We start from the raw sequence: 21,434 nt of genomic DNA on the forward strand, positions 1-21,434 counted from the left end.
GTAATTACCATCCTCATTAAGCTACCACCAATGTCATTAAGTATCATTAGGTTTAAATCAGTTCCCTAGGACTTTCTGATTAATTGGATTACCCAATTAAGCTGGCCACAATGAAAGGGAAGGTACTGTCATAAAAGCCTTAATTGTCTAACTTTTTTCCTATTGAGCAGATCAGAGTGTTCAATACACCGTTAAGAATCTCATGATCCAGTTTCACTAACAGTGGGCTTTTTCTTTTTTTTTTTCATAAAGTTAGTGTCCATTTGCTGTGAACTTCATTTCAGATGGCTCCAATACTGAGTAGGCATTTTGTTTCACAAAACTCATACTCAAGTTTACTTAGCAAAGCTATAAATTGCAGTAAGTGGTGTTTAGCAGATGGAGCTTTTCATGGAAGGTGACTGGTAAAGAGAAAAGCCCTGTGCAATGGTTCGTTACTGTATAAAGAGCTATAAAGAATAGCTAGATTCTGCAAATATTTAGCCACGTGCTTCACTTCGACCATATAGACAGTGTCAAGCTACATTTTGATGAACATTTTTTTGCATGCTAGTGATGCTAAAGTGACAGCTCATTTCTCCCCTCTCCGTCATCCCTGCAGTGGTGCTGGCACAAATGTCAGTGTGTCCCCGCAGCGATCCAGGCAGGGGAACGAATCCTGATTATAAATTCCTCCCCTACCCACGAAGCTATTTTTGGCACAGAGCAGTTCTCGTCCACTTCGCTGTGCAAGCCCACTACCAGTTGTCCCAGCACGAGGCAGGGGCAGAGGCTGCCTACGCTACTGACAGACCCCTGTGTCAAGCATCAGCAGGACTACTCCCATGCACAAACTGGAGCCTGTGCTTGACAGTTGGCAAGAGAAGTGAATACCTGAAAATATATTTTTTTTCTAGCTTGGAGATGTATGAAATGTCAGTACCCTGTGACTTCTCTGCTTTTGGTGAAAAACTCATAGGACAAGAGACCTGGTGGCACCAGAACTATTTAAACCACTAAGGCCAGAAAGCTGGGCCTGCTAAGAGCACAGAGTTTTCTAGATACATGTGAAGTTTAAAACTAAAGGCCACATACTCTACTTTCTTGTTTTACCAAAATTTTAGCAAAAAAAAAAAAAAGATATAATTTGGCCCTTTTAGGATAAAAATCTCTCCTTCAAAAGAAACTGAACAAATTTTTCTCTAACTGAAGGCTAACAAAATTGTCTCCAGATCTTTGAGTAGTCCTCTGGAAATTATGAAAAGTGCAAATGTGGTGGGTTTTAGTTAGAAGAGGCAAGATAAACAAACTGGGTCTTCTTTACTCAGTAAGTCCAACTTCTTTCCTTTATGCAGCACATTCCTCCTTATAAAAATGTTTGCCTGAGAACAAAAGAGGTCCAACAAAGGTTTGAGAGGGGACTAAAAACTGAGGTATGAAGGAGTTTCATCTCTGGATTATTAACTGACATGCAGTTACGGGGACTAAAAATAGTATTCGTTAGATTTAAAAGAAAATATTACTCTCTAACATTCCAATTATCCAACACATGACTAATACAGTCAAATCACAGCAGTATTTAAGTGGTCATTTCACAGGATCCCAACTGGCCAGACCCTACCGGGGTCTTCGTCCTCGCAGTCTTGTGCAAGCGCACCCTCAGTCTTCCCACATACAAAACTTCTGTGGCGTGTTCAGAAAGCAGCAAGTTTTAGATGGCTTCAGATGAGGGCAAAATGCAAGTCCCCAAATCCTCCCCCAGAGATTCCCTTGCAGGCTTGCCCTTTCCTAACAGAAAGCAGCTAGCTCTGGCACTCGCGGGCTCTTAGGTCTCACTCCAGGCAAAGTGCAGGACAGGAGTCACGTCATGAGATAGTCTGGATGGCGGTGACAGGCTCTGTGCCTAGACAGAAAGTTCACAACTTCTGGGCCAGACACAAGCAGTAGAAACCTGACCGAGTGCTGGCGTTACCTACTGATACCTCTTTGGTGGCCTGTATGAAGTCAGTTCCCAGTCACAGTCTTAATGGGGCAACTAAAAGGACCCAAACGGCCATGCTTTTAATTAAAAATTAGACCAGGTTATGAGGGCTGAGTGAGCACAAACCGACCTGACCCTTTCTTTTCTGATGAGAGCTCCTCTCAGCTTGTGCACCGGAAAGCACACGCTGATTCTGACAAATCCTCGTCTGTTCTGGACTGAGAGCACTAAAGTCTGTATATGTCCTCTAGCAACTCTCCTCAATGCTAAGAAAAACAGGCTATTGAGACCTAGTTCTTAGTTCATTAAAAGTCATTCTAGCTTCTCTTCAAAATGCACACTCACAAAGGCACAAAAAGAGCCTTGGTTTTTGCAGAGAAGCGCAAAGAGAAGAGCCATTGTCCTGCTCCTGGTGAGCTGCGGGCAATCCCGCCGGTGGGGGCAGACTGCACACGTTGCAGCCTTGGACCCAACAGGCTTCTCCTGCCTCTACCAGCACAGTCATTTGGACCCTACAGACAGGAGCCGCCTTCTCCCCTACCCGTATGGAGACCTGTATGTGTTCCCTAACTCCTCTCCTGAAGTCTAATGCATTATAAATGAGGCGACGGAACTTCCCCATGCAGGCTGCAATACTCGTGCAAAGTAGCACCCAAGGGAACATTAGGTCCTGTAACCAGAAGACTAATGTTTCATACAGGTAAAGCCTATATATAAAGCCTAAACTGCATCACTGATGGCATTAATGTGAAGCAGACTGGCTGTCAGCAAACATAACTCCCCATGGGTGCTGGGAAGCTGGAGGAGGCAAGGGAGTGCAGAAGCAAGGGATGACTCACAGGGAACCCTGGCAGTTCTGCAGAGCTGTTTACAAGCAGAGCAAATCCAGATCCATAGAAAAACTGCAGCTGCCAACTTTCCTAGGCACAAGCAATTGTCCCCAGGTGTTGCTGAGCACCTCTCAGCAATGGCCCAGCTGTATGGGGTAGTTATAAATGTGCTAGGGGGATGGAAAAAGGAGTGTCTGTAAGGTATCTGGTAACCATCTGGGGTCCCTCTGCTTTTACAGGTGTAAGTAGCATGTGTTATTTTTCTCTGGCTAAGGACTTTTAGAAAAGATTGATGGGAGGACTGACATGTCTTGTTCAGTAAGATTTGCTAATTCAGCTCCTACCTGAGGAGTGGATGGAGCACTGGTGGGTGGAGGGGAGGTTCCCTTGCAGGTTTGCTGTGAAAGATAGCAACTTCTGAGTTGTACCTGCTTTACACCACTAAAGTGAAAAGCAGAATCTGTTCTTGTTACATAAACAGTAGTTGAATGGATTTGTATTTTGCACTTTTCCTTAATCTGTTTAATCAAATGATAGCTATGAGTGATCTAGGCTTCTGTGTACGTGGGATAAGGTGGGTGAATGGCTCTGTTGAGCAGAGTTAATAACCTTGATAGGGCAAGGAAGAGGGCAGTTAGTCTGCCTGTGTAAATAACGCTATCCTCTTCTCCCCCTAACAAAACAGGCCAGTATCGGCTATAACTGTCAGCTTTCCTATGGTATAATGGATGACTGGGACAACAGCGATGAATTTATCCAGAGACTGGACTTCTCCAGTTGTGGAGAAGAAAGCGAAGACAGAAGCATCCAAGAAGAGGACACCCTGAGCTCGAGCCCTCTGAAGAGCTGCGAGTTCCAGAAGTGGCGTGGGAGCAGTCCTCTCCCAGTAACCCCTCAGAGGAAACTCAGTGAGATTTTTCTCAGCAGGACTAAAGCTTGGGTGAGTCCTGCCCTGAAGTCTTCACCGTCTGTGACCAAGAGCCATTGTAATGCTGAGACACCACTGCACATCACCTGGAAAAAGCTGCAGCTCTGTGACACCCCACACACTCCCAAGGTAATGGGATGTACCTCTGAGTCCACAGAAGCCAAGTCTGTGGCATTGCTGAGGTGTTGCTGTGTGGATGATGAGTGGTCTTTGTTACTAACTCTGTGGAAAGTATTCTTTGAGTCTTACCTTTGTTAGTCTGTTCCTCTTCCCTCATTCTGTTTGTTAAAGATATGGACTACAGGCACCTTCACTGTGGAACTGTGATTCATAGCTTGAAACCTATGAGTGGGAGCAAATGTTTCGATTCTTTCCAAGCTGTTAACAACAATTCCTTGGCAGTAGATAGGTTTGACTGAAGGACCTGGGCCTTATCTGTATCTCGTGTGTTGCTCACCCTCTACTTAGGGGGCTCAACTTCGACATCATCTCTGTAGGAGCTGTGCACTGTGGTTGCAGAGGGATAAATGCATCCCCCTCTGTGGAGCCCCTCACCCCAGGGGCCACAGGCAGCTGCACCAACTGCCTGCTCTGCTCAGCCCGTTTTGGATATAAGTGGGTTTTCTCTTTGAAAAAGTTAATTAGAAATGGAAACGTTGCTGGGGCATACTCCTGTTCTCTGTCAAATCCAGAACACTTCCAACTAACTTGTTTAGTGATGCTGATTCTCTCTTTAAATGAAACTGAGCTGCTCAGTGAATCTGAGGAAGTTAGGACTCTATTCTTACAGTAACAAAACCTCTGTGGAAGGAGTAACAAATCAGTGTGTGCAAATGAAGGAAGACTAGTATGTCTTCTACATCACTGTCATAAAACCTAGTTATTACCTACTTAAGCTAGCTTCTTGGAAGAGTAGTACAAGCCACTATTTCTTGAGAAACTTCTGGTATGAGTATAACACAACTGGTATCTTCTGTAAGCACAAGTGAGACTTGGAGCCAACTTCTCTGTTCCTAGGTAACTTGTGTTGTGTATGCATTCAAGAATTGGAATGAAATGTAGCTTTTTGGGGGGGCCCTCTCCCAATATTTCTGCTGTAGTAATAGACTGGTTGCTCCTTTGCCGAAGTGGCACGCGGGAGGAGATCAGTCCCTTTAGTACCTCTTGTAGGCTAGGATTTGGCTTTTCTCCTGGGTCAGGGCATCTAGTGACTAGCTGCTATCAAAGGGTTTTTGTTTCTGTCCCCATTCAGAAACCTGGTGATGTGGAGCATAGCTACTGAGGAATGGCACACCCATCTCGAGAGGAAAGTGGCTCTCAAAGGCATTGCTCCAGGAATTTTCTGCAGCCACCCTTCATAAGAAATCATCCTGAATCTCATATCAAATAGGCGATGTATCTAGAACCTCCTTCCAGACCAGATAGGCTCATGGTAGCACAGGGTGCTTTTAGTATGTGTTCACCTGTAGTTTGCATGTTGGTTGGATGCTTCAGGACATGCTGTCTGGGTAACTGCTGCGGACACCTTGCAGTCTATAGGCAGCAATTGCATTAAATCAGACAACTTTCCTTTCCCGTCTTCTGAGAGAAAGGTCTTGTTTCCCCAGCAGCCAGCAAAAGGCAGGCTCTAAAGGGTCTAAATCTGCTTGTAATAATGACTGGGAATGTTCATCTTGGAACATCTGAAGATGAGAAAATTAGAGAGAGTAGAGCCACATCTAACTGTGCACAGATGAACACTGGAGCCCCAGCTAGAATGTGTGGCAGAGCAGGCAGGTGATTATGTTTTGTAGACCTTTTCAGTCTTGGAAAAAAATTGCTAGAGCTAGTTATGGTAGCTGCCTTGCTTATACCGTACACCCGCAACTACTCCCAGCTGACATTGCTCAGATGAGAGCAAAATCTGTCCTGTTATGAAGCAGAGCTCTAGCAGAGCAGGTGGGAATTGGACATGTAATGGAAAGCTACAATTATATTTTACATTTCCTTCTTGACTTGTGGCTAGCCTGGGACATAGCCACAGTTCTAAAGAGCTTCTGGACTGCTGGATAAGTTTGCCTTGGTCGTAGTAACCCAGTGGCTGAACTCTTCTGTATGGTATTGAAATGGGGGTGTCCCAGGAGTAAATACATCCCTAAGCGCAGCATCAACTGGATGGATACTGGATGCAGCTGTCATCTGTATTTTTTTTTCTTCCGGAAACTTCAGTAACTTGAAGTGGAGAGGGGAATCCCAAATATGATCTGGTGAGAGTCAGATACCCCTATATCTTTTTGGCTGAACAGTTACCTTGATCAGTGTGAAAGGACCTTCTTGGGAAGGAAAATCTTGAGTTTGAGAAGGACTTTTAACTAGAAGATAGTAGTATATTTAAAAACCCTGTTAAACCCTATCCTACCACTTTGCAACAAGTCAAATGCAAACTGGAAAAGCAGACTTGTATTTCATAGAGCTGACTAAAGGGATTAAACCATCATAGGAAGTAAGTAGATTTTCCATCTTCAGATAGAGACTAGTTCCTTCTCTGAAGCCTCAGTTTACCCAGGTCAGGGTTTGGAACTAGTAAGTGAAATCCAGTGGCTCATCTTCTGCAGGAAGTTGGACTAGCAGATCTAGAGGTTCCCTCTGATCTTAATTATTGAAACTAAAGTTTCTCTCCCTTTTTCAAGGAGAACTGTTTTATGGCCGCTTTGCCAATAACCATACCAAGATGCTTCTACCAACTTCTCCTCTGCTAATGCTGCTTATTGCTGGGAAAACAAAAGGGAACTCTAAGTCATGTCCCATCTCATTCTCCTGACAAAACTGTCCTCACCAAGCTGATGTGACAGCTCCGGCTTAATGGAGCTGAATCTTCTATGTTAATGCAACTAATGGTGCAATGCCTGTGGCTCTGTCAGTGGGCAAGAGGAGCAGCTGGCTCCTCCTGACTTCTTTTAGAAAAAGCTCTGCAAGCCTCACCCAAACGAGCAGGGGAAGGAGAGTGTGAAAGGGCTTAGTGAATAACTTAACACTTTGTGGAAGGAGTAGCAAATTGTTGGGACTAAATTAGGGCTGCAGTGTTTTAATGGATGCTTCAGCTATCCTGAGAAAAGGACTTGAATTCTCCTCGACAATGTATTTTTCCCTATTTGCAACAGGGTAGAGATTCTGTTCTAGTATAGCAGCAATAAAAACATTTTACTGGCTTATCTACCACTTCTTTTTTTTTTTTTTCTTAATACAGAGTCTTCTATCAAAGACAGCTTTTCCTTCGTCTGGGACAAAGATCCCACCCAAAGGCTTTCGACATTTGAGATTTACTCCTGGTGCTGACTCAGATGATTCTACCCAAGCTTCTCTTGTCAACATTAACCCCTTTACACCAGAGTCGTACCGACAAATGCTCTTTCTTCCTAATGGCAAGCGGAAGGCCAGAGGAGAGCAGTAAGTGAACTCACAAATAATGGATGGGAAGGAGTCTGTCTAAAGAAGATGACTAATGAGAGACATTTAGTTCCTAGACTTATTTACTAAGAATGAGTTGGTTCATTTCAGTGGTATTTGTTGGTGCAGAGCAAACATCTGCAGACATGTGAAGGTAACAGAACAAACGTGAATGAAATGCTTTGTTTCCTTTGTTCAGGAAGTGTAAGTGGGGGCTCAACGGTTAACCTCAATGCTATCACTGTGGGAGATAAAACACCCATACTGGTTGGGAAAGAAAGGTCTGAAGTGGAGTTTGGTTCAGTTATGCACATAGTCACAACTCAAAGACTTGCATGTTTCTATGTAACCTAGTTCATAAGAGGTACAAGCTATCGCTGACCTGCAAAGGCTCTGGTCTGGGGTAACCGAGACCCAAATTCACAGTTGGGTATGTGAATGCTATAATGAAGTCCAGCTTCTCTCAGAGCCCCAAAGTGTTACAGGACAGACTTTCACCCTGGGTATTCCTCTCTAAAGCATGGCGGCAGAGCTCTCTCTGTCACTAGGAGCTGGATATGTGAGGCCATCTGCCACATAGCCTCCCCAGGAATGAGATGGTGAGCAGAAAAGTGCTGCCAAATAACACCCCCGTGGACACTATGAAAGCTGGTATGTGGAGGCTTTCTAAATGGGAACAAAGACTTCCTATCCTGGGACTACATTACTTGAGGCCTTAATTAGAAACTCCTTGTGTACTAGTCCTCTATAAAATACATGTCTTGTTAAACTGTAAAGCGAGTTCTGATGATTCTTTTGAAAAATGTTTTCGTATCAAATCTCAGTTGGATTGCTGTATTCAAGCAGTACATCCACACTTTCCTAAACCTCTGTTTTAGGAGGGAACCTGATCCAAGAAGCCAACTAAAACAGGAGCTACCTACCAAGGTGAGTGTCCCTGCATAACTCTCCACAGAGTATAACTTCCCTGCAAAGATTTGGTGCTTGATTAAATTTATTCTGCTATTGGAGTTTAAATCATGGCATCATGACAGAGGATGAACACCTATATTAGGCAGGAAGAAATCAAAGAAATGAGATGGAATAATTCCAGGCTTGAATGCTTTAGGTTCTCATTTGTTTGAGTCAACAAACTTGGGTAGCAGATCTGAGGCTTTGACAATTAATCCTAAAACTCATCTATTTTGGCCAGAAGGTCTTTCATAGAAAGACAACATAATTCAGGTTTTCAAGGGGAAAGTGATAGAATTATTGTAAACAGTGACAGTGTCTTTCTGATTGGAAAAAGCAGATGTATTGCTATTCCTATTAATCAGCGTACTGAGCATCCCTGGATGTGAGTGGAACATGGCTTCTCTATCGCAAATAATACATAGACCCACATTGCAAAAAGCACTAATACTGAAATGAATGGCACTCATAAGGATAAATCCCAAGAGCTGAGTTTCAGTTGTAGAGGTCACGATGGTTAACTTCTGAAATGAGGCAGCAAATTCTTTCTTCTCCTTGAGCAGAGAAAACAGTCTTTTCCTGTAGGTTTTGGCAGGTGAACAAAGAAGATGCTTCTGATTTCTTTAGAAAACTTTGAATAGTACTGCACTCTACTTGATCGTCTTGACTCTCTTCAACAACAGTTGTGTGCATAAACTGAGGTACAGAGTACTAAGGTACTGCTGTGAGACCAGGAGAAGTGAGGAGAGCTCGGCTTTCGCATGCAGCTGAGAGCAGTGAGAGTGTGTAAGTAAATACTGCCCATACCTGAGAGTAGCTGCTGACTTTCCTGCAGCAGGTTTGAAGAATGCTGCTTTTCACCAGCTGAAAATCAAGCTCCTGACAGGTGAATAATCTAGTGTCTAATGGAGCCAGCTGTGATGGACTAATCATCTAGCTCTACAGGGATGTTCAGCTGGCAAAGCAGGAAGAGCAGCTTGGTGTGCCGTGGTTGCTCATCATGGCTGGCCTTTCGCTCTTCTCCCGTGGTAAAGGTGCGTGGGAGGAATTGGCCTTCCTTTTGCCCTGGGCTTGCTGCCTGGCTGGAGTGTGCATGTGTCTTGGGGTCCAAGAGAAGACGCTGCTGCAGCTGATGTAGCTACAGGGCAGCAAACGCTATCTTGCAGCACAAAACTGAATTCTTCTGCTGTTGTCAGTTTTGCACTTTGCTGGCAAAACTCAGTGCCAGGCCATGTTGGCAAGGCTGTGTGGTCCCTCATGGCCTGTGTGGGTGGCTTCATGCACCCTTCATTGGCCCTGCAGCCCACCAGCACTTCATGGCCTCCCATCCACCTCTCAAGTTTATCTGGAGGTAGCTACCAATCCAGCTGGCTTCTGGAAAGCAAGCCAAGCTAAGCTGAATTAAGTATCTGTATTCAGATGAGGCAGAAATCTCAATTTTTCCCTTGCAGCCCCTTGAGGTAAATATTTCCCTATCTCAGAGCAGGTAGGTAGAATTGTTTGTACATTGTAATTCTAATATATTTAGATTTACTGGAAGAATAGTAGTACCCTCTAGCTGTGAAGACCAATACTGCAGTGAAACCAGTGTCTTGAAAGGAACTACAGCTGCATAGTATACCTGTTGCCATGTGATATCTGGGACTACCGCAGTTACTCTTTTCTTTAGAAGAAAGCCTCAAATAACTTGTGATTTCATATTTCTGGTTCACTGCTGATACCAAGACAGTGCTCTTTCTGGGTGAGTAATTGTTTAATGAGTGAGTATTACTGCTCACAGGTATGAAATTGTGTGCTAGCAGTTAGTGTCTTTATTCCCTGAGAGCTCTTAAGATGCTGTAAGATATAGCCATCTTATGAAGTGCAATGTGTTGTGATGGGCTGCTCTTCCATGTAGGCTGTATCTCGCTGGCTGTGAGGGCCAGCTCTTTCCTCACTCCCTTTAAACTCGCATACAGTTCCACCAGCAACCATACCACATAGTTTATCTGGAAACCACTGTGTAATGTGAGTCTCCATCATTGCAAGTGATGGGAGGATGAAGGGAAGTCACTTAATGCGTTTTTGTGCTGTCCACTTCATGCTCCGTTGCTTGTCTGGTCGCTTATTTAACTTTTTTACCCATCTGCCCTGCCAGTAGACATCCTTCCACAGGTGTACCAGCACCTCCTATTTCCTCAGTGACTGTTACTGTAGCAATATTCTTCCAGCTGTGCTGCAGGCTCTTAGCCATTTCTGTGAAAAGCAGCACCCACAGAGCGAGGAAACAGCTGGGAATACAAATAGATACACTGAGGCCAGCTGATCTGCTGTTAGTCAACAGCCAGTGCTTCAGACCAGAGCTTGAACCAGTGCAGACTACACCTGCTGCTGGCAACTCTAGCTGCCAGGAGGCAACTCTTATGTAGCTGGGGCCACATTAAGCTAAGGTACCAAGCTTCTCTCACGAGCTCAGAAGATGCAATAGTTCTTATTTAAACCTCAGCTCAGTATAAGAGTCTGGTTAATGCTCAAAATGTTTTGGGAGCTTTTAAGATGCTATAAAATGCAGTCTTATGAAATACAATGTGTAGTGATGGGCGCTGTTTCCTTCTCCCTCCTTTGTGATTTCCACTGCATGAGCATGCAGCTCTCCAAACTTTCCCCAGCTGTCTCATTTGCTGCAATTAACCCTTCTGCCTGTAAACCCTGCTGTGGAGAGCGAGAGCTGAACAGTTCAGGGGTGCAGGACTTTTGCAAATCAAGCCTAGTGATAGGCCTTTTTCTATGGCTAGATAGAAGACCATTTTTTGTTCTCTGCTGTTTTGCTCCGACTCCCTCAGCCATGGGTCTGGGAATTGGGTGGGCTGCAAAGAGATGTGATGGTGGTAGCCCAGGGAGGTTTACATGCATACAGCCAGCTAGAAGCCAATTCCCTACTCCTTAGCTGCTGCAATTCCTAACTCTATGGCTAGTGAGTCATGTTTAAAGAAACAAACAAAACCATAAATCCATCTTGGTTTTTTTTCCTCTTCTCCTTGGCCTTTGACAGGTGACCAGAAAGAGCACAGCATCCCTAAGTGGAAAGTCGTGTTTCAGACAGGCAGCGTATCTGCATGTGTGCATGGATGAATAAATCTAGAACAGGAGAGGGACCAAAATGAGTGTCCTGTGTGGGCAAATGCTGCACAGCTCTAGAGGAATGACAGATTTTATTTGAGTCTTTAAACTCATACTCCTATCTCTGCTTCTGATGTGACCTTCTAGAGATATCCTCTGAAAGAGAGCAATATGGTTTCCCGCTACAAGAAGGAGTTCCTGGAATTGGAAAAAATTGGTGTAGGGGAATTTGGCTCTGTCTACAAGTGCATCAAACGCCTTGATGGATGCGTTTATGCCATCAAACGCTCCAAGAGGCCTCTGGCAGGATCCTCGGATGAGTGAGTGTGCTAGCTGGAAACTGCAGGTGGAAATGATGGGCATGTTCTTGGGAGGTGTGATGGGGAAGGATGGAGCGTGGGTCTAAAGGTATCTGAGTAAAACTGGTTGCTGTTACTCCCCAAATAACACTTGGGAGGGTGGAGAAAGTTATCACTCCAGGACTATTGAATATAAATGCCTGAAGAAGAGAAGGAGTTGCATCCATTGCAAAAGTGATGTGACTGTTTACCTGGACTCCTCAGACCCATGCAGCCAGCTTGTTTTAAAGTAATAGCTGCCGAGCATATTATCTATGGTGTTCCTGCCCTGCTGCACAGCCAGGACCGCATGCATTTATATTGCCCAGCTACTGTTGTGTCCCAAGTGCTGACATGCTGACATAGTCTTTGAAGCTGCCTTTGTCTCCTGAACAAAGGTTTACTCAGTGATTTTGACAGCTGCTTAGCAAGTCTGGTGTGGGACTCATGAACACCTCTGTTTTCTCTTTCCTAAGCCAGGCTATAAACCACGGTTATGTTCAGTCCCAGGCAGGGCTATGACCCCCTGTCACCACTGCTCTCCCTGTGCTTGTTTCTCCAGGCAGCTGGCCCTGCGTGAGGTTTACGCTCACGCTGTCCTTGGACATCACCCCCATGTCGTGCGCTACTACTCAGCGTGGGCAGAGGATGATCACATGATTATCCAAAATGAACACTGCAATGGTAAGAGCTGCAGCCTTGTTTGAGATGTTGGGACGGGTGCAGCTATCTTTGTTTGTACTTAAACAAGGGAGGCTTTGATTTCTGATGAAGCAAACCGCACTTGGGTTCAAGTTTCATGGGGAATCCAGTAATGGCTCTCGGCTTTTAGATGAAGCTCTGAATGGTGCCAACGTCTTGCAGGTAGTGAATGCCCTCTTATTTGTGGGGTTCTTAGAACAGTTCCTCTGTGTTGGTTGACCTGGAAAAGCAGTCTCCATGCTAATGCTGAGCTGCCTCTGAGACTGCCCAGGTGAAGCCTGGTGTTATGAGGGCAAGTAATTCAGGAGAAGCTAATCTAAGTGCAATGTACTTTGGAAATGAACACTTTTAAATCGAAGCGAGGAATGATTTGAAGAGAGACTTCTTGGCTGAGATGAAGATGCTTTGCATCTCACATTCCTGTTGGTTGGAAGTGAGGGCTCAAGAATGCAGAAGAGCAAAGAAAAATAATGGGGTGAACTGTCCATTGGTGTTCCAGGCAGGGTGGTATATTCCAACTTGGGTTTGCTCCTGGCCGTACCACTGGTTGGGGGACACGGCTACTGTAGGAGCTGATTGCAAACATTCTGTTCTGCTCACTCAATTGCCCCTCAAGTCTGGGGGTTCAGTGATGAGTGGTGATAGCTGTTTGGAGTAATGACTTAAATCTGGTGGAGGTAACTATGAAACATGGTGATCATTGCTGTAGTGAGGCACCTCTTGTGATCTGGTGGATGAACACCTGAAAATAAAGGAGAGGTGGTACAGAGAAGGCTGGGGAGAGAAAGGCCAGGGTATTTCCTGTTTTTGAAACAGCAAAACTTCTCTGCTTCCGTGTCAAACGTAACATTATTCAACCACAAATCTGCTAGTGGAAGCTTACTTTCCTTTCTCCACCGTTCATAAACCTGCCTCCTGCCTGTAAGGATGGCAAAAGTAATGAACTTTTTCTGCTTGCAATAGCAGCAACATTGCTACTATGTCAGCCTTTTCCGTGCTGTGAGTGGCACTGCAGTCACTTAGTCTTTGGCAGGCAGGAGGTAGAGTGCTTCTAGGCAATGGAAAAACCTGAAGGAAAAATGATGATATCGAGCATGATCACTAGAGCATGTATGGCTAGTCTGGTCTGAGTCTGTCACTAATAAGTCCATTTGTGCGCTGGGCGATAAGAAGTTCTACTAAACTCTTCCAAACACGTTGGTCTATAAAATTTGTGAGATTTGAGACTGACTGCCTCCTCTTAGGTGGGAGTCTCCAAGATGTGCTGCTGGAAAATGCAAAGCTTGGACAGTATTTCCCAGAAGCAGAGCTGAAAGAAATCTTGTTACAAGTCTCCATGGGATTAAAATATATCCACAACTCTGGCCTTGTGCACCTGGATATCAAACCGAGTAGGTATAGGTCTCTTCTCTTTTGCCCTCCAAGTGCTGCCCTTTCTATGCCCAGTGACCTCTCTAACTGGCTGGAACTGTTACATTGCTTTAAAGGAGAGAGAGTTGTCTTAAAAGGTGAATGTATCTTCTGTTTCTTGCCACCACTGTTGCTCTAAAACGGAACCTTCTTCTATAATTGGCAGAGTTTTACTTCTGTTTCATGACCTTTGTAATCTTGATTCATGGGAACAATCACTTTCACACCAGTAGGGCAATAGGGCTGCTAATGAAGACAGGGACTTCCTTATTTGTTACTGTCTTGTTGCACACCATTTGACCTTTGCAAAGGTCAAGCTGAAGCAAAAAGGGAATATTTACTTCCTCTGTATCTACCCTGAGGGATTAACTTTCTTCAGAGTAGTAACAAGCTTTCCTCTCTGTGTGGCTGAAGATGGGCACCTGAATTGCAATATTCTCCCCACAGTCACATCCAACCTCTTTCCTGGTGAATTGTGCTTCTAGCTTGGAGAGCAGAGGGTGGGGCAGAGATGTTGATTATACTGGGATATTTTATGCGTAAGACACAACTATCTCTTATTCGATATATTGCTGAAAATCTAATTCATGTAGAAAGACTGGTGGGCCAGAAGCCCGTGCATAATGTCTGTGGTTGTGAAGCTTAAGCTAGCTTGGCTGACAGAGATGGGATCTTTAGCAAGTTGCCAGGCTGCTCTAATCAGTTTATTCAAATCACACAATTGCTGAACTTTGTCTTGCAGGTAATATCTTCATTTGTCACAAACTGGCAGTTGAGGGCCCTGCTGGGCAGGAAGAGAGTGACAGTGAAGATGAATTCTCTTCTAGTGTGGTGTATAAGATTGGTAGGTTTTACCTGGCTTTACAACTGGCTTAAATTGGAGCTTCTCATTACTGTTTGATACAGCTCTGTCCTGCTGGCTAAAGAGATGCTATTTGCATGTAGAACTGATAGCATGGTTTTGAATGCCTTGGTGCTAATCAAAATTAATCTCTCTAAAGAGGTAAGTCATACAAAGGTCATATCCTTGTCTTCCAAGCCCAGATACGTGAGAAGAGGTGGGCTTGCCTCAGTGGTTTATAGCCTGACTGCTCTATCTTTGCCTTTAAAGAGCAGGCTGTTATTGATGGAGATCTATGTCAGTCTGGTTGATCAGTCACTATTTCTCTTAGGTGACCTTGGCCATGTGACATCAATAACAAATCCCCAAGTCGAGGAAGGAGACAGCCGGTTTTTGGCCAATGAGATTTTACAAGAGGTACAGCTACTGGTGGGGTGGTGTGCAAGTGGAGAAAGACCAGCTATAGTAAAATCATTAGTCTGCCATATTCCTTTTCTCATGGCTTCTCTCTCGTGTCCAGTCTGGCTGTGAAATTGGAGAGATCAGCAGCCCTTTACTTAATGAAGGGTAGACTCTGTCCTGTAAATATTTATCATACCTCATAACTAACCTCATCATTGGGTTATTGCAGCTATTTCCCTTGTAGGGGATGAATGGAAGAAAAGCTTTATCAGTTTGGTGGTTCCCTTTCATTTTAATTATCCAGCTGAGATGGAACTGCTGGATGTGACCACTGAGGAATACGCCTATCTAGACAAACACTGTTTAGGGTACTGTAAAGAGACGGCAGGCACAGCTGGAAACGACTTAAGTCCTCATAAGCTCTATTCTTAAACTGACTGTAGCTTTGCCACTTAGGCCACTGAAGAAAAAGGGCCTCAGCATGGAACAAGCAGCTTGGGGATGCGCTCACCAGTTCAGGTGCTGAACCCTCAAGATACATTGTGCTGCAAATAGATTAGGAAATAAATGTTAGGTCAACATAAGCACGTGCAGTCTTAGCCTAAGCTGAATGTGCCTAGTTTGCTGAGTTGCAGTGAGGGTTAGAGGCCTATATTTGTTAGGCTGTCCCCTGGGTTTGCTGCTGTATTTCTAACAGAGGTGCAACCTCCTTATGTCTGGGAAAATGGTAATATGTGCTATTAGTGCAAAGAGATGCTAACAATGCTACTTAAATGGTCAATATTTTTATTCTAAAGAAAATTACTTGGATGGTGAAGGCAGTGTCATATATGTACTTGTCTGGCTTTTTCTTTTTGAGCTGGTATCCTGACCCACCTCTCTTCATTGCAGCAAGAAGTTCCCTCTGTATAACTGTCCATCTTCTCTCTACAGCAATACTGCTATTTGCCAAAGGCAGACATCTTTGCCCTGGCACTCACAATAGCCCTAGCAGCAGGCACAGGACCACTGCCTCACAACGGTGCCATGTGGCACCACATCCGCAAGGGCAATATCCCACCGATCCCTCAGAAGCTCCCCCACAGCTTTCTTGAACTTTTGAAGGTGAGAAACAAGCCTTAACAGGATGGAGATTTTTTTTTTTTTACAGTGAGCATGTGGCAATGAGAGTTAAATCCTGGACTTTACCTTCTAGCTCATGATCCATCCTGACCCAGTGGCAAGACCTTCTGCCACAGCTCTTACTAAACACCCTGTTCTCCGTCCCTCGCTTGGAAAAGCTGTGCAGCTCCAGAAGCAGCTAAATGTGGAGAAGTGTAAAACTGCCATGTTGGAAAGGTAGTGCTTGCTTGGGCATAAAAGGGTGGAGACAAGGTGTGACAAGTGCCAGTCACCAGGTGTGAAAGCAGGGTGGCAGCACTGGGGATTCTGGCTGGGGGTCTCTACTGTTGGTTCCTGTGCCTGGAGCTGAAAGGGTGGCAGTGCTGTGGCAAGGGATTTGGCATGCCAAGGGAGCTCTGGTTCAGTTATGGCTTTGAGGAGTTGACTAAATCAAAGCAGTTAACTTGGACACTTACTGTGGCCACTAGTTGTAGGAAAATAAGGATACAATATGCAGCCACTGGGCAGATGAAGAATTGATACTGAACTAATGGTCCAGCACAGAAGGAAGAGAAACATGAGAGAGCATCAGACATCCTCCTTTCCCTTGCTCCCTCTCACGGCTGTTGGCAGCAATGTTCAGAGACACTGGGACCGAGTTAAGCGCTAGCGACTGCCACCACCCCTCCTAGTACAGCAGTCAGTAGGAAGAACTGTCATTGGCAGGGAGGAAAGCTGGTATGCTCTGGGAGAGTGAGAGCATCAGCAACTAAAAAGAAGCATATGAGAATCTCTGATAGAGATGTGTTGCATGAAATGGCACTAGTCTAAGTTCCCATCTTTTCAGATATTCGGATGGAAAAATTAAGCTTAGGACTCTTCATACTGGTGCCAGCCTAGGTGTTTGCTGACCTGATACCTAGGTTTCCTAGGTAAACCTTCGAAGCTGATATTTTTTTGGAGTAGAAACCGAAGATAAACCTATAATGATCGTTCATGCTGCCATGCATCACTGTTCTCCAGCAGTGTCAGAGTACTGCAGTAACTCTCTCTCATGAGATGTGTTGCTTTCATAGTGTTTATAGCTGTATTCTGTAGCTGATGGGACCAATGTGTGATGTGGCTTCCTTCCTCTCCTCTTCCTTCTGTCTTCTCCCTGCAGGGAACTTAAAGCAGCCCGTCTTGCCCAGACCCTCATGAAGGACCAGTCCTTACGATGTGCCAAGCTGCAAGAGTGCGAAACATCTTCCAAACAGAACAGCAAGCGCCTGGTGGGAGGGAAGAGCTGTCGCTCGTTTAGCTTTACGTTGGGTTACTGAACTTCTACGTTGTCCAAATAGCTCAGGCTGTTGCATGTGAATGGCCCTCTGAAAGCAGAGGGTCTGCACAAACTGATGCCCCATACTAGCTCTCCCTGTTGTGATTTTTTTTTTTTTAGTTTTTTAGACTCTGCAATGACATGCTGCCTGCAGGAAGGGAAGAATGACTAGCTCACAAGAATCGAACCATGTGATTAAGAATATTGCCCTCAGTCGTCTTCTGTTTAATTTTTTTGTGTGACTAGTCTTGTTCTAAACTAGGAATGGTTCTGCCATACAAGTGAAAGGATGGCATTTTCTCTACTTGCTCCCTTTGTCTAGTTGGACCTACTACTGACTGTGCTTTTGTGGTCTTAATGCTTTGGCCACCTGAGTATCTTTAGAGGGGAGACAGTGCCTGTATGAGGAGACAGTGCCTACAGCTGTGTCCTCCTGGAATGGAGGAGGCTTTGAGTATGACAGACAATTTTAATTACATGTGAGGAGACAGACTTGTTACATACTGTCCTAGTGGACTTAGGATGCATTTAAAGTGGCATTTAATCGAGGGGGACAAAGAGTAAAAGGAAATACTTATTTGAAGAAGCCTTTCTTGTGGAAGCTGAAGGAAACTTGCCTTCCATTAACTTCTAGCAACATGCACAAAATTGCATAACTGAAATGGTTAGGTTTTTTGCAGACTAGCTCCTGAAGTCTGACTTACTGTATTCTGGTCAGCAAGGACATCTTGCTTGAAGTGAGGGAAATAACTTTAGTAAGCTGGTAGGTGGGTCTCTGTACCTCTTTTCCTTGCAGTATCTTACACGTGGGGCAACTACCCGTCTGTACAACCCAGCTTTTCAGCAAAGATGAGGGAAAACTGGACAGGATTTTTTTTTTGCATCTTGTCAGTTTTTTTTGAATTGCCCATGTAAAGAGTGTATATTATACTTAATAAATCTTATCTGCCTGCTAAATGTAACTTTTTGAAATTTGTCAGTTTTAAGTCTAGCTGAAATTGAGTTACAGCTGTGAATGGTGTACTACATGAGGGAGAATTTAATGTTGAATAACTCAGTTATCTTTTGATTTTACTGAAGCTAGATTTGTTTTCAAGTGTTGGACAGTATTGACTTTTAAATTACTAGATCATATTCCCTTAAAAAGCATACCATGCAAATAAAGATTTTAATCATTACTTTTACCTAAGACTGTGGCTTTTTTTTTTTTTCCTTTTGACTCCTTGCCCTGTCTCCTAGATCTTAGGTCATCTGTGCAAATTACCTGTAAAAGGTAACAAAGTGATGGCAGCTGGTTAGTGTGCAGGCCTGTAACTGCATGTGGGGAAAGGAAGAGGCTCTCTGTTCCCTGCCAGGCAGGTGTGCTGCACTGGTCCCTGCGGCTTCTGTATGGGCCAAGGTGGGGGCTGGAGGTTGGGGGGGGGGGGGGGAGAATGGCAGTCAGCAGCACCGTTGGGGCAGATGCTGCTGTAGGGGGAAGGGGGCTGCTACAGAGGTGAAAGACGACTTGCTCCAGTGGAGTAAATCCAATGAGGCAGCTACTGACGTGTTTGGGAAGGGGGAAAAAGCGCGGTGCGACCTCCTGTGTTGCACTGACCGGGTGACTGACTATTACCCTTTTCATGCGGGAGGGCCCCCCCCCCCCCGTGGGGGTGGGACAAGGCTAACATCTGTGACCTTACCTGCAACGGGGGGCACAGGGCCCATGTTACCACCTGCCCGCGTGACCCCCGCCGTGGGGCGGGACGGGGCCCTGTAGCCACCCCCCCAGCCACGCGTGACCCCTGTGTGGGGCGGGCCAGGCTCCACCTTCTCCTCTCCGCCCGCCACGGCGGTGCCCGCTCCTCTCCGCCCTCCGGGGCGCTCTTTTGCCCCCGGACCCTTGGTTCCGCCCGGCGCCCCCTTGCCGGGGCCAGGAAGGCAGGCGCTGGAGGGGGGGGCGAGGGCAGCGTGTTTCCAGCCGGCCCCGCTTTGCGCCGGCCCCGCGGCTGCCTTTCCGCTTCCGGCCGTCGCGGGCGCTGCTCGGCGGCGGGAGAGGTGGGCGGCGGCGGCCGAGCGGGGCGGCGGCGGCGGGCTGGGGCTCCCGGCGGGGTCACTTCAGCTGTGCTTTTCCCCCCCCCCCCACAGGAGCGGCGGCGGCATGTTGCGGCGGCCGGCGTGGCAGGTAGGGCCGCGCCGTGGGTGACGGTTTAACGGTCCCCGGGCGGCGCGAGGCCGCTTCCCCCCCCCACCCCCTTCCGGCCCTCCGGTGCTCTCTGGGCAGGGCCGAGGCCCGAGCCGGTGTCGGTCCCTCCTGCAGCTCCCTTCTTCTCCCCCCGGGGGCCTCCCCTTAACGCTTGGGCGCAAAAGGGATACTTTTTGCCCAAACCCTCTCCTCCTAGGGCTGGGAGGAGGGGAAGCGGCTTTTTGTCTGTTCTCACCCCTCATCGCAGAAAGTAGTCTTCGCTTCGGGCGCTAGCAGCGGTGTTTTATGTTCTGACATACGCGAGTAATTCAGAGCGCTGCAGCCGTACCCCCTGGTAGGCAACGTGCACGGCTTTGCAGTGTGGGTCGCAAAGAGCAGAGCAGGCAGCTGCTGTAGGACAGGGAGTATTTGGAACCTCCCCCTAAACTCGTTTGCACTGTTTACGAGCAGTTCTTCATGCTCAGACGGTCCTTACCTGCTGATGTGTATACCGTAGAACTGAATGCGCCGTTAGAAAAATACATAAGAGTTCTCCCAGGTGTCTGTTGGGTTGTAGCTGTTGCCTCTTTCATTTCTCAAGAGCAGGTAGTGCTTCTTGTAAGAAAAAGGGAGGTTCTGTTTGTACTCTGTTGCTCTTTTAGAGTACAAACGCTGGACCTTATTTACACAGCTAGTATAAAGTGAATGACGTTCTAAAAGATTTGACGAATGGAATTAGTCTTAGATGATTTGCATGTAAATCAAGCTGCTGCACAATCATACCAAAGAACTTTCATTTTGCAAGTTGTTATTCTCTGTTTTAGTTTCTCTGTTCAGTCTCACCTTCCTTTAAGTCTTGCAACCACTTGTAGAAGATTAGGTTTTTTCCAGTTCCTCCTCGTGGGCCTTTTGCACATGTTTCTCAGCTTTTCTTTCTTCTGTGACATGATGTTTGCCAGCATCAAGTCGGTTCCTTTTCTTTTTCTCCCTTGTATTTAGCCACAGCACTCTTCAGGCTTTTGTGGCCTTGATTTGCTTTTTCCTTGGGAATGAGGGGTTGTCAGTGCATCGTATTGCGTGTGTCAGTGGAATAAGGTATATATTGGTTATATGTTGTTAATCCTTGTAGTGAAGCAGAAAGGCACAGAAAAACAGAAAGTTTATCAAAAACTTGCATAATTTTGGAAACTAGCTGCTTGCAAAAACCAAAGCTCGACCAGCTAAACAGCCGCTCCTTTTCAAGCCCCTCCTATTAGGTATTACAGAAAAACAATAGTTACTGCATTATAGCTCATGTCCTACATATAATTGTTGAAGAGGTACCTTTGGGCCATCATTTTTCTTAACTAGCTGTTCAACCCCACCTTAACTAGTTGTGTAATTGTTACTTGAATAATCCTGTTGGTTTCATTTGATTGAGTCGAGTCTCCCCTTCTTCCCCTCCCCCCCCCAAGTCACCAGAAAAGGATATAATCTCTGTAAGCACTCAAAGAAGTGAATACTGTTCATGCTTTGTGTCCTGGATACTAATATATCTGTCTGTTCTTCCAGGTGCTTCGTCAGTTTGTAAGACATGAGTCTGATACAGTTAGCTCGTTGGTACTTGAAAGATGTAAGTAGCTCCTGTGTGTTAGAGATGAAGCCTAGCTGATAGTCTTTGTATTCTTATAGTTTCAGAACTATGCCCACTCACAGGGGAGGAACGTATATGAGTGTTTGTGGTTGAACGCTATAATTGTGAAAGCGTTGTTTAAAATAAACAAAAAAAACCCTTAAGTAGCTTTCTATCTGGTCTACACCAAGTTAAGAGTCCTCCTTCAGGGAGAAAACACAAAAGCCCTGAAAAGACACAGCATAAAAAAGGAAGGCAGTCTTGCTTTGTCAGTGGTGAATTACCTCTATATGTGAATCAGGTACAGTATTCTCATGTTTTTCTCATGCTTGCCTTTGGGTGTCTCATCTAC

General features: G+C 45.5%; 1 protein-coding gene across 1 annotated transcript; it reads left to right on the plus strand.

Annotated features, from left to right (window-relative positions):
- The first annotated feature begins 2,812 nt into the window (after positions 1–2,812).
- On the plus strand, positions 2,813–21,082 carry WEE2 (WEE2 oocyte meiosis inhibiting kinase). Its single transcript, XM_068945653.1, has 13 exons — positions 2,813–3,031; positions 3,476–3,847; positions 6,945–7,144; positions 8,023–8,071; positions 11,342–11,514; positions 12,095–12,216; positions 13,479–13,625; positions 14,387–14,488; positions 14,817–14,902; positions 15,821–15,991; positions 16,083–16,225; positions 17,151–19,343; positions 21,022–21,082. Exons 1-12 carry the CDS (start codon positions 2,969–2,971, stop codon positions 17,305–17,307), a joined length of 1,785 nt encoding a protein of 594 aa, XP_068801754.1. The 5' UTR covers positions 2,813–2,968; the 3' UTR covers positions 17,308–19,343; positions 21,022–21,082.
- The last annotated feature ends 352 nt before the right edge of the window (positions 21,083–21,434 follow it).

Source organism: Struthio camelus, chromosome 1 (genome assembly GCF_040807025.1).
Source record: "Struthio camelus isolate bStrCam1 chromosome 1, bStrCam1.hap1, whole genome shotgun sequence".
Taxonomy (NCBI): Eukaryota; Metazoa; Chordata; class Aves; order Struthioniformes; family Struthionidae; genus Struthio; species Struthio camelus.